The sequence below is a fragment of the Garra rufa genome, chromosome 1, assembly GCF_049309525.1.
Source record: "Garra rufa chromosome 1, GarRuf1.0, whole genome shotgun sequence".
NCBI classification, from domain to species: Eukaryota; Metazoa; Chordata; class Actinopteri; order Cypriniformes; family Cyprinidae; genus Garra; species Garra rufa.
The window spans coordinates 21,877,601-21,895,863 of record NC_133361.1 but is presented as its reverse complement, the minus strand read 5'-3'; the positions used below and the strand labels follow the sequence as shown (position 1 = coordinate 21,895,863).

General features: G+C 32.2%; 1 protein-coding gene across 1 annotated transcript; it reads left to right on the top strand.

Annotated features, from left to right (window-relative positions):
- The first annotated feature begins 4,819 nt into the window (after window positions 1–4,819).
- On the top strand, window positions 4,820–17,610 carry tspan34b (tetraspanin 34b). The gene is made up of 8 exons (XM_073848818.1): window positions 4,820–4,975; window positions 10,504–10,582; window positions 11,013–11,228; window positions 13,432–13,506; window positions 13,595–13,702; window positions 13,957–14,088; window positions 14,210–14,302; window positions 16,889–17,610. The coding sequence occupies exons 2-8, from the start codon at window positions 10,526–10,528 to the stop codon at window positions 16,946–16,948; spliced, it is 741 nt and encodes a 246-aa protein (XP_073704919.1). The 5' UTR covers window positions 4,820–4,975; window positions 10,504–10,525; the 3' UTR covers window positions 16,949–17,610.
- The last annotated feature ends 653 nt before the right edge of the window (window positions 17,611–18,263 follow it).

The following is an 18,263-nucleotide window of genomic DNA, read 5'->3' as shown; positions in this document are numbered from 1 at the left end:
TTGGATCAAGTGTCCCTTAATAGCCAATCACATTACAGCCTTGACCTCATTGAATTTCAGTCAGTTATGCAACACTCAATGACTGTTTATGGATCCCATAGGAATGATTAGCAGATCGGCTGTTGCTTTATTAAATAAGATGTTTCCTCTAAAAAGCTGTTTATTCAGCGTATTAAAACCTTCTCTCCATTGACATCCATTAAATTAAAAAAATGAATTTTTAGTTTTTGTGTCAGCTATCCCTTTAAGTGTTACCAGTTTATTTTTTATCATATGAATGCTTACATTTGTGGATTCTTAGTTGGTGGTGTTTATAATATCAACCTTTCCTCGTGCATTTTTCTCTTTCGGTTCATTACTAAGTCAACGGTCATATTTCACCTGTAGCTATTTTAGTTCAAATGTCTACATGTAAACATTGCAAAAACACAACATACACACAATCAATCAGAATATGTGCAATAAAACAAGAAAATCGTGTCCATGGAAGCAGCCTATAAGACCAATGCATTTATCTAAAAAATGTGTATATACAGTTGAGGTCAAAAGTTTACATCCCCCTTTCAGACTCTGCAAAATGTTTATTTTACCAAAATATGACTTAACATATAAAAAGCATGTTATTGTTTAATTAGTACTGACCTGAATAAGATATTTCAGATAAAAGATGTCAAAATGAATTTATAAAAATTACACTGTTCAAAAGTTTACAAACACTTGATTCTTACTACTGTGTCGTTACCTGAATGATCCACAGCTGTTAATTTTTTTGTTTTTTTGTTTAGTGACAGTTGTTCATGAGTCCCTTGTTTGTCCTGAACAGTTAAACTGCCTGCTGTTCTTCAGAAAAATCCTTTAGGTCCCACAAATTCTTTGGTTTTTCAGCATTTTTGTGTATTTGAACCCTTTCCAACAATGACTGTATGGTTTTGAGATCCATCTTTTCACACTGAGGACAACTGAGAGACTCATATGCAACTATTACAGAAGGTTAAATGCTCACTGATGCATTAAAAGCCAGGGGTGAAAACTTTTGAACATTTTTCATATTTTGCCTAATTTTTTTTTTTTTATTTTTTTTTCATTTAGTACTGCCCTTTAGGGTCTTACGTGTTTCCTAGAAGACAAAATAAGTTAAATTTACCCTGATCTTTAAATTAAAAAAGTTTTAACCCCCTGGCACGAGTATCAGTGAGCATTTGAACCTTCTGTAATAGTTGTTTATGCATCTTAGTCCATGAGAGGCGGGAAGCCTGTAATGCTTGAATGCTGAATTCATGAGAATGGCTCACAGGGAAGTGTTATTGAATACTTCAACTCTCAGGTAAAAAAAAAGTTCCCCTTATGTCGTGTTCATTTGAATTTTTTTTTGTTAGTTTTTTATGTAAATGTCTTGTTTTAATCCTTTGTACATTTATATAGTTCCTACATTTTTCAAAGTTCCTGGAAAACATTTGATTAAGTACAGAAGGATTCTGTGCAGTGGTTCTGGATAGATGCATTAAAACGGCGACTGAAAGCACAATGACCTTGTTTGAAGTGTTATGTGAGGCGGTTGAGTCATAACTGCACATGAGGCCTTGAGTTTTGTCTAAGACTGTCAGGAACAGTGACGGCTGCCTGTTTAATTGGCTGGTTGAGGTTGGGAAAATGCCGGTTTGTCTGCAGGTGGAACACTGACGTCATTGTTTCTTTTAATAATCCACGGTTTCTACCTGCATTGACTGCCTACACTCTTAAAAATAAAGGTTACAGAAAGAGGGTTTTTCATAGCGATCCAGAAAAAAAAAACAGATAAACATTTCATTTCTTACTGTGAAAAACTTTTTCATAGTCTAAAAAAACCTTTTGAATGAAAATGTCCAATGGATGTTAAAGGTTCTAACCCTTTCAACTTTTATTGAACAAGCTTTTTATGTGATCTCTTTCCTTCCATAACTTTTTCACTTTGGAACTTTTTTTTTTTTTGAGATTTTGGATGTTGAATTATTTAACTGTTTAATCTGAGGTCTGTTTAACTTAACTAATACATTCTATCTTTTTTCAGGCTTTCTTTGGAATTTTGAACTATTTTATGAACTTTTTGTTTTTCTTTTTTAATTAATGGTGATGCATTTTCTTCTCAAAAGAAAGGTTTTTAAACTCTATAAATGTCTTTATTGCCTTTTAAAGGGATAGTTCACCCAAAAATGAAAATTTGATGTTTATCTGCTTACCCCCAATGCATCCAAGATGTAGGTGACTTTATTTCCTCAGAAAAACACAAACGAAGATTTTTAACGAAAACCGGTGCAGTCTACCAGCCTTATCATTGACCTGGATGGGCACCAGACCTTTAAAAGTAAACAAAAACATGCACAGACAAATCCAAATTACACCCCGCGGCTCGTGATGATACATTGATATCCTAAGACACGAAACGATCGGTTTTTGTGAGAAACTGAACAGTATTTATATCATTTTTTACCTTTGATACACAGCCACGTCCATCTGTCATGAGCACGAGTTTGGCATCAGTCACGTCAAATGAGCACGCACTCTGGCGTAGAATACGCAAACGCCGGAAGCGATCTGTCGTGTGTATACGACACTCATTGTTTACACAGTGCACAGAGATTGTGGGTATAGCGGCTATTCAAAATGGTAATTACTTGCGCGTATCCTGATTGTTTAAACCGATTTAAAGCTAAAAGATTACGTTAGTTTGCGCAAACTCATCCGGGACTTTTCACTGATTTCCCCTTACGACGTTTGCGTATTCTACGCTAGAGCGCGTGCTAATGTGACGTGACTGATGCACATGACAGATGGACGTGGCTGTGTATCAAAGGTAAAAAATGATATAAATATTGTTCAGTTTCTCACAAAAACCGATCGTTTCGTGTCTTAAGACATCAATGTATCGTCACGAGCCGCGGGGTGTAATTTGGATTTGTCTGTGCATGTTTTTGTTTACTTTTAAAGGTCTGGTGCCCATCCAGGTCAATGATAAGGCTGGCAGACTGCACCGGTTTTCGTTAAAAATCTTCGTTTGTGTTTTTCTGACTAAACAAAGTAACCTACATCTTGGATGCATTGTTATATATATAAATAATATATATATATATAACTTTTTTTTTTCAGGCTTTTTGTTTGGGAATTCTGAATTTTGATCAATTTTATTAACTTTCTTTTTTATTTTAATTCAATGTTTTTTTTTTATTAATAGTGATGCATTTCCTTCTCAAAAGAACAGTATTTATTTAAAACAGAAATGTTTTAAAACTTAATGTCTTTATTGGCACTTTCGATCAATTTAATGCATTATTAATTTCTTTAAAAAAAAAAGTATATATATATATATATAAAAAGTTCTATCTTTTTTCAGACTTTTTGTTTGGGAATTTAGATCAATTTTATAAACTCTCTTTTTTCATTTTAATTCAGTTTAATTTAATTTTTTTTTTTTTTTTAATTAACGGTGATACATATGTATCTCAAAAGACCAGTGTTTGTTTTGAAACCTTATAAATGTCTGTATTGCCACATGAATAATAAATAATAATTGCCATTATTCATTTAATGATTAATGAATCCTTGCTGAACAAAAGCATTAATTTCCTTCCCAAAAAAAAAAAAAAAAAAATCTAAATATATTTATATAGTCCAGTGATTCCTCAAATAAGGAAGAGGCTTAAACTGATTTTATCTTTATTTTTAAGGAACTGTTTAATATAATTTATGAAATAAAAGTATCTTTTTTTCAGGCTTTCTTTGGAATTCTGAATTTTTTGCAATTTTATAAACTTTCTTTTTTTAATTTTAATTAAATTAAATTTAATTAGCTTTTTTTTGTTTTTTAATTAACATATTGATAGTGATACATATTCATCTCAAAAGAACAGTGTTTGTTTTGAAACCTTATAAATGTCTTTATTGCCATATGAATAATGAATAATAATTGCCATTATTCATTTAATGAATAATGAATCCTTGCTGATCAAAAGCATTCATTTCCTTCCTTCCAAAAACATATTTATATAGTCCAGTGATTCCTCAAATAAGGAAGAGGCTTAAACTGATTTTATAATTATATTTAATGAACTGTTCAATCTAATTTATGAAAAAGTATCTTTTTTCAGGCTTTCTTTGGAATTCTGAATTTTTAGCAATTTTATAAACTTGTCTTTTTTTATTCTATAGTCCAGTGATTCCTTAAATAAAGAAGAGCTTAAACTGATTTTATCATCATATTTAATGAACTTTTTAATCTAATGTAGCCTATATATAAATAGGAAACAAGCTCTTTCTATATTTCAGGATTTCTTTGGAATTTTGAGCAATTTTATGAATTTTCTTTTTTATTTTAAATCAATTTAATTGTATAGTTTTTAAATTACTTTTTTGATTGCTAATTGTTTTGTCCAACATCAGACTTTCGTTTCCTTTGTTCCAGTTGTCTATTGCGGTTTCATGTTCTTGACTTTCTTGTCTTGTGATCCAGAATTATGACCTCAGTTTTATTGTTTGCATGAATCTTTTGTTGCTTTCGTGTGGTGTCATAATTTCCTCCTAGATCTTTTTCCTAATCCATAATTACACTCCTACTCATAACCAAGCATTAGTACAAAATAGCCTAAATATATCCCTCCTAATATTTTGCTTTGTGTCTGCCAACACATTTTCCATTTGTCACAAAGTTAGTTGTGTTGATCAGGCGCCTCCGAGAATTAAACCCAGGTGATTTCACGAGTCTCCGTGACTACAGATGCATTACACCCACTCTCTCCCTCTCTAGAGAGGAGGAGGAGTGGTGTGTCACTCCCACCTGTTCGCTTCATCCCTCCTCTCTGTAAAAACCATCTTCACATGAGCAACAGAACAGAGAAGAGAGAAAACAGAAGCCGCGAATAACCGCTCTTCGCCTAATTGATAGTCAGTCAGTCACTTACTCAGGGATTTACCGAATTAGCAAACCTCAAACATTTGACTAAAGGTAAGAGATTCTCCTTACTAAAGCTACTCTAGGCTATATATCGTAAAAATATCTTGAGGTAAAGAACTTAAACATGTGCTTTGAAGCCCACTGTAAATATCAGTGCATATAATTGTGCTTGCTCATCCAGGCTGTTGTTTAATAAGTGTTTTGAACAGCTCTTAATGTGTAATGTTTGTGAGGAAGGTGTGCTCGTGCGATGTTCGCAGCTTCAGGACGGTGTCCGCTCGGAGATCTCAGGAGAGACTCGTGCTGTTTTGATGTTTTTTTTTTTCCTCGCTTGTCCTGAGTCATTGTTATGCAAAGCCTGAGTGTGACTGTAATTAACGCTGCATCACTTCTACGGTGGTTGTCGCTCACATTTTCCTTACAAACAATGTCAACTTCCCTTTTGAAACACTTCTGTCAAAAAACCATGGTAGGCTACTCTGATATACTGTACACAGATTCGTTTAAAGTTTTGGCGTCGGTATGGCATTGATATGTTTTTGAAAGAAGTCTCGTATGCTCACCAAGGCTGCATTTATTTGGTCAAAATGCTATTGTGAAATATATTATTGCAATTCGAAATAACAGGTTTTATGTGAATGTTTTTTTTTAAATGTAATTTATTCCTGTGATGCATGAATTTTCAGCAACATTACCGCAGTTTTCAGTCGTGTGATCCTTTAGAAATCATTCTAATATGCTGATTTGCTGTTGAAAATAGAAACCTTTTGTAACATTAAACATTATAAACAGTGTTGGGGTAACGCATTACAACTAACGTGATTTCATTTACGTGATCAGATTACTTTTTTCAAGTAACTAGTAAAGTAACGCATTGCTTTTTAATTGACAAGAAAATATCTGAGTTACTTTTCCAAATAATACATTTTCCCCAGTTATTGCCTGAAAACCCTCCTGTCCCCATATTGAGAGAAATCAGGAGTAAGATGTTACTTTTCAGGATTCTTTGATGAATAGAAAGTTCAAAAGAACAACATTAGTTTGAAATAGCAATGTTGTAACATTATAAACAGTATTGGGGGTAACGCATTACAAGTATCGCGAGTTATGTAATCAGATTACTTTTTTTCAAGTAACTAGTAAAGTAACACATTACTTTTTAATTTACAAGAAAATATCTGAATTCGCCAGTTACTTTTTCCCCAGTTATTGGTTAAATATGTATTCATCTCACTTACAAAAAACACATTCAATATTCCTCAAAATGAATTAAAACAGTGAAATGCAACTCAGAATATGATGCAAACCTGCAATGATTAAATATGTTAAGTAATATCTTTTATGTATTTAATCCCATTTTATTAACCAGTGTCTTTGCCTCTGACCTTTAATGATCCAATGCAACCATACTAATAAGCGAAAATGACTCAAAATTAAACTAAAATTTGTGTTTTGTTTTTTTCTCGAAGAGTGTTGAACTCTTTATTTATTAAAATATTTCTGTTTATTTAAAACAGAAACGTTTTGAAACTTTATAAATGTCTTTATTGCCACTTTTGAACAATTGAATGCATCCTTGCTGAATAAAAGTATTATTTATTTATTTAAAAAATCTAAATATATTTATAAAGCCCAGTGAATCCTCAAATAAGCAGAGGCTTAAGCTGATTTTATAATTATATTTAATGAAATCTAACTTTAATCTAATTTATGAAAAAAGTTCTCTTTTTTCAGGCTTTCTTTGGAATTCTGAATTTTTAGCAATTTTATAAACGTTTAATTTAAATTCGATTTAATTTAATTGTTCTTTAAATTAAATTTAGATTTGTTTTAAACAGAAATATTTTTAAACCTTAAAAATGTCTTTATTGCCTCTTTGAATTTAATGCATCCTTGGTTAACAAAAGCAATCTTTTGCTCAAAAAAAATCTAAATATATTTATGTAGTCCAGTGATTCCTCAAATAAGGAAGAGACTTATATTAAAACTGATTTTATCATTATATTTATTAAGCAGTTTAATCAAATTAATATTTAAATTTGTCTTCTGAGGTCTACTTTACAGACCTGAATTTATTTTTCCTTCAGCCTGAGGCTTTTGGTGTGAAAGGGCTTTTACATTTGCCAAAAAATATAACTTTTTATATTAAAAACAAACAAGCAAACACTGCCCAGATTTTAAAAGCAATGCAAAGGTAATGTAACGCATTACTTTCCATAAAAAGTAAAAGTAAGGTAATTAGTTACTTTTTTAGAAAGTAACTCTATTGTAATGCATTACTTTTAAAAGTAACTTTCCCCAACACTGATTATACATTTCTTTTTTGTCACTTTTGATCAATTGAATGCATTATTGCTGAATAAGAGTATTGTCAGTATTAATATTTACGCTATACTCCTGTCAAAAGTTGTCCAAATGAAGTTTTTAGAAATGCATATTACTAATCAAAAAAGTTTAGATATATTTACAGTAGGACATTACACAAAATATCTTCATGGAACATGATCTTTACTAACTAGTTTTGTGGTCCAGTGTATTTTAAAGAATACTATGGTATTACCACCATGATAGTGAAGGAAAATCACGGTAACACATGGTAGTGTTTGTACGTAAGCTTGCAAATATTAACTTAACCCCAATAATGACAGGAGCAATTGAGAACAAATCAATACGTAATTTTGTCAAAGTAAACCATTAGACTTCAAATAGGGATCCTGTGATACAATGACTGATTTTATCTTGTTTTAATATTTTTGCTAAGTGTGTATTTTTAAATGAGGTGCATTATAAGTTAAAACAGTAATGTTTAACTGGACATGGATTGGAAACAGTCTCTAATTTATTATGCTTCCTACTATAAAATAATACAAATGTAGGTTACATATTGTCCATCTCTCACGGAAATAAGCAGACAGTTCTCAGAAAGACAATGTCCCATGCTCTCTCATTGCTGACCAACACAAAGCCTGCTTTATCTTCATTGCATCTGCTTTTGCCAAGCACTGTTGCCTTTGATTTACCTCTGAAATGATGCCAAAATGAGGAAACCCGATATGCTAGCTGATTGTTGATTTTCAGGGGTTCCAAAACCGGATTAATGATGCAAAACACAGAGAGTAAACATTAACACACCCCTGTGAATGATTTTCATGTAGGGAAAACATGCATACCTGTGTATGCTGCAGGCTAAATGCACCACAAACGTCTGTAGAAAGCATTTTCATTTCAAAGACTCAAGGCTCTTTTGTATAGCGCTGTTTTTTTGTAACATGCTTGTCTCAATGGACTCTTAAATATTCATGTGAGCAGGTTAAGAATAGTTTAGAGACTTAAATCTCTGTCATATGGAAGCAAACAGCTGATTTTGTTAGATTGTGAAACAAAAAGGTTTTAGTTTTATTTTGGAAGAATTTTAGATGACCAATTCAACACATGAAGAATCAACAGACTGATAAACATTGACCAGACTTTTGACCTTTTGTTGTTAAAATCATTATGACAGTATCTCATCCTAAGTTTGTTTAGATGACTTGTACCGTTTCTTATGCTTACCAAGGCTGTTAAAAAAATACAGTAAATTTAGTAATATTGTGAAATATTATTACTATTTAAAATAGCTGTTTTCTATTCTAATATATTTTAAAACATAATTTATTTCTGTGATGCAAAGCTACTTTTTTAGCGTCATTACTCAAGTCTTTAGCGTCACATGATCCTTCAGAAATCAATTCGAATCATTCTGTTGTTTAATATTTTTGGGGCACTTTTTTCAGGATCCTTTGATGAATAGAAAGTTCAAAAGAACAATATGAACAACAAGAACTATTTGAAATAGAAATCTTTTGCAACACTATAGTCTTTAGTGCCAATTTTAATCAATTTAATGCATCCTTGCTGAATAAAAAAATGTAAATATATTTTATAGTTCACTTCAGCTGACTTGAAGTCTAGTCATGCTATAACTATTCAACTGTTATTGGCACATTTGGCAGTAACTGTCAGTCTGTAATTGCGAAACACATTGCATCAATAGTACCTTATTGATGGTTTTTTAATGTTTATCTCATCTGTCTTTGGACAGTGACCCGATCAAAACCTTCTGTTCGTCTTAAACTTAAACGAACTCTGACCTCAGATCAAAAACTTGAGTTTTTTACGAAGCGCTGTTTTACTTGGGGTTAAATGCAGCACTTTCAGTATGAACAGTGCGTAATTTCGAGTTACAAGTGGCGTTTAAGGTTTATAGACGGTATGATCAAACCAATTTAAAGAACTATAAAGGTATAATAAGTGACCTGAGCTCATAGCAGGAAGGGATGCGTCACCTGACAGCACCAAATGTTGTGGACAATAAGCAGAAGTATAGCTTGTTAAATGACGTTAAATGTGTTCAGAGGTGATCAGGTTACAGTTAAGCCTCTCTGAAAGGTGCAGACTGTTCTCCCGGACTTTATATTGTGCTTTATTCCCCTCACCTTGTTTCCATAGAGTCACTGGCGGTAATTGTTTTCGCAATGCAGTCTAGCATTAATAATCAAACAAACGCGAATAAAGATGACAATTTAAATTAAATTAATGTTTTTGCAGTTACAAGCGTATGTGTATACATGTATGTGACAATTAATTTAAATTATGTGTGTGTGTGTGTGTGTGTGTGTGTGTGTAAAATTATGTAACTAACGATTATTTCGGTTATTGAGTAATCGATCTTATTGAGTGATCTACTCCTTGTTTTTATAGTGACTAAACAATATTTAATTGAAATGTCCACCTAATCTTTGATATTTGGCTATTTCTTAACAACAGAAATGCTACTTTCACTGTAACTTTCTCAAATATGTGGACACCAAAACACTTAAACTTAGAGTGAGGGTTTGAGCTTTTATTTTGAAATCACAATAAACATTTAGCTTTCGCTTAATACCGGCATTACTTTTTATTTTATTTCCGTATGTTTGGACCAAAATCTGACCATCCCAAACTCAATGTCAGTCATTTTCTTGCATTTTGAACAGTGACCTAGAATAGTGCAGAATCTTGTTATTTCTTATCTTAGACTTTTGGACCTCGCTGCATGTGTGGAAAAGTAAAGAACGGTTTTTGTCTCTCCCCCATTGTGTCCTCCACAAAAAGCTGCTTCAAAGCCTCTTTAAATATTAGCTCAGGTCCTTTGGTCTATTCACATCTCTATTAAAACACGGATCTGACCTTAAAGAGAACTGTATATGGCGTATGTTTGTAGAGCGTCGTATTGCATTTGTTAGAATTACACACCTTGTTGGAATTAAATTTGTTGACCAGTCCTTAGTGTTGAGCAAGGGCTGAGTTCAGGTACTTAGAATGAGGCGTATTCTTGGAGTGTGACGATATTTTAGGTTTACTTTTCAAGCTCATTAAAGAGTTTGTGTGGTTCGCATGAAGTTTTGACCTGTAAGGTAAGCGTTTTGGGTTTAACGAGAGTTGTTGTTAAATTATTTACTACTGCAAAACCACCATCTTGCCTTACAGTGTACTTTGTCTCACAAAATCATCCAAGCAATGGTTCTATGTTGTTGATTCTTGTTTATTGTATTTTTTAGGTGTCATATCCATCCAATAAAAATGGGTTGCTTTGGATTTTTGAAAGCGATGATGTTCCTCTTCAATGGTATCATCTTTGTAAGTAAAGCTCATGTTTGTTTGATAATGTTTAAATAGATTTTTAAATAGAGCATATTTGCAACCAAAGTCAGTCATCTAAGGTTTGCCTGCTTGAATGTCCTGTGACTGTGCGGCTGTGTTTTGCATAAAAACAATGACGCATCTGCTGTAAATAGTATATCTCACTCCAAAACATCTATTTCCATTTGCGTTCTCAGCTGCTATTTTCTCACTATGTATTGAATACCAAGTGTGATAAGTGTTGCCTTTTCTCCAAATCTAAGTAAGAAACAAACAAACAAGCTGGGAAGCTTTATCTGGGATGCATGCAAATCGTATTGCTACAAAACTTATAAAAACACGCTTAATAAAATCTTTTTAGGGTGTTGTTGATATGAGTTCCATGGCACATGTTTAAATCAAATCTGTCTGTGTTTTTGTTGCGCAGCTGGCAGGAGCAGCTATTCTGGGTGTGGGGATCTGGGTGAAGGTGGACAGTGGATCTATCCTGGGTCTTTTGCAGAATATAGATGGAGCTCCAAGTGAGCTGGAGCAGGTGCAGAACGTGGGATACCTCCTCATCGCAGTGGGCGCTGTGCTGCTCATCTTGGGCTTCCTGGGCTGCTGTGGAGCGATCAAAGAGAGCAGGTGTATGCTGCTGATGGTACGTCACAGCACACTGAAACCACACATAATGAGGTTCCCACAGTGTGAACAGCCTTAAAGGGGTAGTTCACCCAAAAATGAAAATTCTGTCATTACTAACTCTCATGTCGTTCCAAACCTGTAAGACCGTTCATCTTCGTTCAAGGCCCAGAAAGGTTGTAAGGACATGTACCATAATCAATGTGACATCAGTGGCAATTAAATGAAGCTACAAGAACACTGTTTGTGCCCACAGAAAACAAAAATAACTTTATTTAACAATTTGAGTAACTGATGACAGAATTTTCATTTTTTGATTAACTAAAATAAAAGTGCTTTATGGTGAGACCTAAATGGAACATTTTCATTGCACAAAAGGTTCTTTAGATTATTAAAATGTAAAAAAAATGGTACTTCAGAGAAATTAAAATATAAAACAAAATACAACAATATATATATTTTTGCACTGTTTAGCTTTTCATTTATATTTGAAGTACTGTATAAATGTCATAGATAGATAGATAGATAGATAGATAGATAGATAGATAGATAGATAGATAGATAGATAGATAGATAGATAGATAGATAGATCAAAGTCAAAATTTTGAGATAACTTGCAATTTTTACTTTTTTCAGAAATTATTGATAAACTCACAATTGCAAGTTATAAAGTCAGAACTTCAAGAAACAAATTCTTCTTTTGTCACAAATGTGATCTTGCAATTCTCAAATTTTCTCCCACATACAAGTTTGTTTCTCGCAGTTCTCACTTTTATTCTCAGAACTGCATGATATAAACTCGCAATTGTGAGTTATAAAGTCAAAATTGCGAGTTATAAATTCTGACCTTTTTTTCACTAACGGGAGTTTGTATCCCAAAATTATTTTTATCAGATTTGCAAGATATAAACTCGCAATTGTGAGTTATAAACTTGCAAATATGATGAATTAAGTCAAAATTGTGAGAAATAAACTAAGATTTTTTGATCGAGTTGATTGTGATTATTTTGATTCATGATTGATATGAAAAAAATTCTTGTAAATTTCTCAGAATTGCATGATAGAAACTCGCAGTTGAAAGTTACAAAGTCAGAATTGCAAGATAAAAAATTTGCAAATGGAGTTTGTATCTCACAATTATGACTTTTTTTCTCAGATCTGCAAGATATAAACTCCGAATAAAGTCTGAATTGCCCGATTTTTCTCGCAAATGTGTTTGTATCTTGCAATTCTGAGAATTTTTTCAGATTTGCATGATATAAATTCACAATTATGAGTTATAAAGTCAGAATTCTAAGATAAAATTCTGACTTTTTTTTCTCGCAAATGCGAGTTTGTATCTCACAATTCTGACATTTTTCTGAGAATTGCATAATATAAACTCACATTTGACAGTTATAAAGTCTAAAGTTTAAAGAAAAAATTCAGACTTTTTTTCTCGCAAATGTTTGTATCTTGCAGTTCTGCCTTTTCTCCAACTTGCAAGATATAAACTTACAATTGCGAGTTAAGTCAGAATTGTAAGATAAAAACTCACAATTTTCAGAAATTAAATTATGACATATAAACTCACACTTTTTTCAGAAATGACTGATATAAACTTGCAATAAAGTCGGACTTTTTTTCTTGCAAATGTGAGTTTGAATTTTGCAATTCAATTCACATTTTACTTTTTTTTCTTACAAATGCAAATTTATATCTCATCATTCTGACTATTTCCTCAGAATTGCAGTTGAGACTGCAAGATAAAAGTTCTGACTTTTTCTAGATAAACTCACAATTCTGAAAAAATAAAGTCTAAATTATGAGACATAATTCCACAATTTTTTCTCAGAAATGCAAGTTTGTATCTCACAATTTTGAAATATAATTGTTAACAGTTATAACAGTTCTGAGGGGGGGAAAGACTGAACAATTCTGAGAAAAAAGTCAAAATTGTGATTTTATATCTCACAATTCTGACTTTCTTTTTGACTTATTTTTGACATAGCATGCAATAATGACTTTATAACTCACAATTGTGAGTTTGTATCACACAATTCCAAAAAAAGGCATGTAAACTTGCAATTGTGAGGAAAAAAGTCTGAATTGTGAGATAAAAAGTCACAATTACATTTATTATGTTTTATTTACTTGCAGAAACAGGCTTCATTACTATATACTGTGGTGGACTGTAGTTCCATCGTTCATTCATTAATTGAACTGTCATTCTTTCTCCTCAGTTCTTCGTCATTATTCTGATTGTGTTCATTGCTGAAGTCGCTGGAGCGATTGTGCTACTGGTCTTTAAGCCTCTGGTAAGTGTGCACACACCATATATAAAATACTCCTTTGTCTGTACTGAACCCAAAGACATGCTCAAACCTCCATATTTGCATATTTCAGGCTGAAAACCTGATAGATAAGTTCGGAACCGAAGTTGTGGAAAGCATCAAAAAAGATTTTGGAAAAAATAAGGATCTCACTGGACTATTCAACACGACCATGACCACGGTTTGTAACAATTTAGTTCATAAAGAAGGAGATACGAGTTATTATTGTTATTAGGTTATCATTATTATTTTGAGTAGTAGTTGTACTATGATTTTTATTATAATTGCTATTATTATATATCCTAAAATTGTGTACCACAACACTTGAGCAAGTAGATGAGTATTTGTATGTTAACATCCAAGGTCAGAAAAATCACTTCAAGTACATTTGGCTGAATTTAGCTGATGTCAAAACTTTTTCCATCTCTCCTTTAGCTGAATTGCTGTGGATTTTACAACTATACAGATTTTGCCGGTTCTCCCTTTGTGAACGATTTAAATACTTACCCAGAACAGTGCTGTGAGAACAACCTGCCTGTGTGCACTGAGAACATAGCTTATTTATCGGTGAGTTCATCTCTTAGCGTGTTTATTCCTTGAATCAATTCTAGTTTGCATGTTTTTATTTTTATATCACATAGCATATAAATATCATAAACTTTTATCTATTTTTTGTTTGTTTCCTCAGAAAGTGCCAGGTTGTTTCCCAGCACTAGTGAAGCTAATAGATGATAATTCAGTTATCATCATAGCTGTAGCATTGGGCATCGCTGCTCTTGAGGTACCAGACATGCTTTCTTTCTGTCAATCATTGTGCTCGCATTTTAGAAGCCAAGATATCAATTGTGCACACTTTGTACAGTATGTTTGATGTACACATTTGCTTAAAATGTACTCACTCAACAATTCAAGATGAGGTTGTTACTTCATCAGAAAAGATTTATAGAAATTTAGCATATCCCTTGCTCACCAGGGAATGGGTGCCGTCAGAATGAGAGTCCAAACAGCTGATGAAAACATCACAATAATCCACAAGTAATCCACATCACTCCAGTCCATCAATTAACATCTTGTGAAGTGAAAAGCTGCTTTGTAAGAAACAAATCCATCATTAAGCCTTAATAAAAACCATTGCTTCCAGCTAAAACAGTCCTCTAGCCATAATATTCCTTTCTTCAAAAAGACATCTTGTCTGAATCAGGAGAGAAATATTATGGATTATGTACAATTATAGATAATGAACTCATATTTTAATCAGAAGTAACAGTTTGAAGGTAAAAACGTGTTAATGATGGATTTGTTTCTTACAAACATGCAGTTTTTCACTTCACAAGATGTTAATTTATTGGACTGGAGTTATGTGGATTACTTGTGGATTATTGTGATGTTTCTATCAGCTGTTTGGACTCTCATTCTGACGGCACCCATTCACTGCAGCGGATCCATTGGTGAGCAACTGTTGTAATGCTGAATTTCTCTGATGAACAAGCAAACCTTGGATTGCCCTCAGTTAAATTGTTAGCAAATGTTATTCTTTTTAAGAAAATAAATAAATCTAGGGCTGCCACTAATGACTATTTTTATATTGATTAATCTATAGACTAATTTATTGATTAATCTAAACGACTAAATTCTTCAAAAATCAACAATTTTACTTATTTTATTTTTAATAAAATAAATTATTTGGAGATGATTTTGATTATTCAAATTTAATGGAATCCAGAAAAGAATTTGGTAAAAATAAAACTGTAAAACTAACTTAATTAGACAGGCTTTTTGATTTAAATAGAAAAAATGTAACCATTAAAACAGAGTATAGAAAAATTTAAACAGAAAATATTTATTTGGAAATAAAACTGATTTTATATATATATATATATATATATATATATATAATTTTTTTCCTTTAAAATGACTTAAAATACATATATAATAGCAGAGGCAAAAAAAAAAGTTCCAATAAAGAATCAAAGGCAAGAAATCATATGGTTTTATTGGACAAAACTGTTGAAATACATAACGTATTATAAACAATAGAGCTAATGTACATTACAAATTACAAAAAGGCCTGCAGAGGGCGCCAACGGCCAGACGATTGTTTTTACACTGCGCCATCTAATCCTTGTTTAATACTGACTAAACAACATTTAAGTCAAATGTCCAATAATCTAATTGTAAGGTATAGGGCTTCCACTAACAACTATTTTATATTGATTAATCTATTGACTAATTTATCGATTAATCTAAACAACTAAATTCTTGCAAAAAAAAAAAAAAAATCTACAATTTTACTTAAGAACATTTTATTTTTAATAAAATCAATTATTTGGAGATGCTTTTGATTATAAAAATTTAATGGAACAATTAAAATGGAATCCAGAAAGAATTAGGTAAAAAATAAAACTGTAAAACTCAATTAACTAGACAAGCTTTTTGATTAAAAAAAATAAATAAATTTAACCATTAAAACAGAGTATAGAAAAATGAAAAAGGAAAAAAATAATAATTTGGAAATAAAACTGATTTCATAGAGCCCTTTATTATATATCTATATTTATAGATATTTATCTATATCTATATTTTGGTAATAAGAATGGATGTAGCATTTAAAATGACTTAAAATATGTATATAATAGCAATGGGGCAATAAAAGTTAAATGAAAGTAGTTGAAACACATAATGTATTATAAACAATAGAGCTAATGTAATTACGCATTACTACAAATGCCTGCAGAGGGCGCCAATGCCCTGACGATTGTTTTTACACTTCACTGCACAATCGAATCCTTGTTTAATATAGACTAAACAACATTCAAGTCAAATGTCCACTTAATCTTTAATATTTGGCCATATCTTTACCACATAAATGCTATAGCCACCTTAATTTAATGAATATGTGAACATCAAAACGAAAAAAAAACTTTTGAGTTTGCATAGGTTTATAAATGATTTACCTTACAGATTTACAAATCTGATGAAATGGCGCATGTTGTGTTCCTAGATGAATGTTATAAGTAACCCAAACTCACAACAATATGCAGAGATGGAGTTCAAGACACTCCACACGCATGTAAATAATTGATGCACATATAATAAACCTGCATTGCATATATTTATTTAACTGATTAATTATGATTTTTAAACGAGTTTATTATATAACGCAGTCTTGGACAACAGTCTAATAATGTTTCATGGATTCTCGTTCGTAAAATGCACCATTTCCAGGATTTAACTGGTTATTTGATGCAGGCAAAAAATGAAAGCGAGGATTTTTAAAACAATTTTGTTTGTGATATGTTTGTGCTGTGACACTAATGCTTTTTATTTCAACTCAAAATTATTTCTCTCTCTCTGTTTTCATGCTCAGCTTGCGGCGATGATCGTCTCCATGGTCATGTATTGTAAGATCGGATCAAAGCGGGATTAACGTCTCTACTTTATTTTAAATATCTCTCTAATGACTCCTCTGGGATACTGAGGACGAGGTGGATCATCTGTTTTAATATCACTGTGAATTTTATAGCCATTTCAAATTGGATCAAACAACATGAACCACAAATCCACAATGAAAAAGAGGTAAATTCGGACTGATGAGCCTGACCTTTGACTGCAAACATGAGTTTTGTCTTTTAAGAGATCCCATTTTAGTTATGTTAAAACGACCTGATTTAGCTGTTTTAATGCTTAATGTATCTTAGACTGATTTTCATTTTTTGTTTACTTTTTTTACTTTGCCTATGCAAGATGTGTTTTCCTATTTAAAAACAAAACGCATTGTTTAATTGCAAGGCAATATTTTGTAATTATGATCACGCTGAGGGCTTTTTCCTACTGACATTACATGTGCAATGACCAAAAAATGGCCAAATGTTTTCTAGCAGATGTTGATGATTGTAATTTATTGTAAACTTTTTACAAACCAAAGCCATTTTAAAAAAACGTGCCTGTTTGTATGATAAAGCACAAAGTTTTATTTTAAAATCTGTGATGTATAAAGTATTTTACATGAAAAATTTAGATGATATCGTGTTGCTAAAATGTTAATGTAAGATGTCTATTTTGACAATAATTATAAAGGCAATATTTCAACCAGTTTGTAATGGGCTTTTCTTTATTAAGATCTTCAACTTTAACTCCACTAATGTACATTCAGCCTGAATCAACCCTGACAGGATGACCTCCCTGCTGAAAAAAAAAACCCACCTAAAACCAGCCTAGTCTGGTTGGCTGGTCTTAGCTGGTTTTGAGCTGGAAGTAGCTGGTTTTAGCTGGTCTCCCAGCCTGGTCAGGCTGGTTTTAGCTGGTGGTTCCCCAGAAAGAGGCCAAAAACCCTCTAAAACCAGCCTGCTGACCAGCTAAATCCAGCCAACCAGCCTAGGCTGGTTTTATGTTTTTTCACCAGGGCTTGCATCACATTTTGTGTCCTGTAACAGAGTTGATTTTATAAATTGAGATGAATTTACTTGGGAAGAATTTGAGAAGTAAATACCCAAACTTAATATAAAAAAATGAAAAACATCATAATGTACTCACCCTTGTACTGGATTTTTGACTAGGCTACTAATTGAACAGCTGTTTAATTCTACTACACTCTTAAAATTAAGGTTCCAAAAGGGTGTTTTTGCAGTGATGCCATAGAACAACCATTTTGGTTCCCCAAAGAACCTTTCAGTGAACAGTTCCTAAAAGAACCATTTTGAAGAACATTTTAAAAATGTAAAGAACCTTTTTCGACTACAAAG

What these genes read in the sequence shown, in the direction of transcription:
- tspan34b (XM_073848818.1), top strand. Translation starts at nt 10,526, where the DNA reads ATGGGTTGCTTTGGATTTTTGAAAGCGATGATGTTCCTCTTCAATGGT. An exon ending in TCTTCAATGGTATCATCTTT is followed by an intron (nt 10,583 to 11,012) that starts GTAAGTAAAGCT and finishes TTTGTTGCGCAG; the next exon opens with CTGGCAGGAGCAGCTATTCT. An exon ending in AGAACATAGCTTATTTATCG is followed by an intron (nt 14,089 to 14,209) that starts GTGAGTTCATCT and finishes TTGTTTCCTCAG; the next exon opens with AAAGTGCCAGGTTGTTTCCC.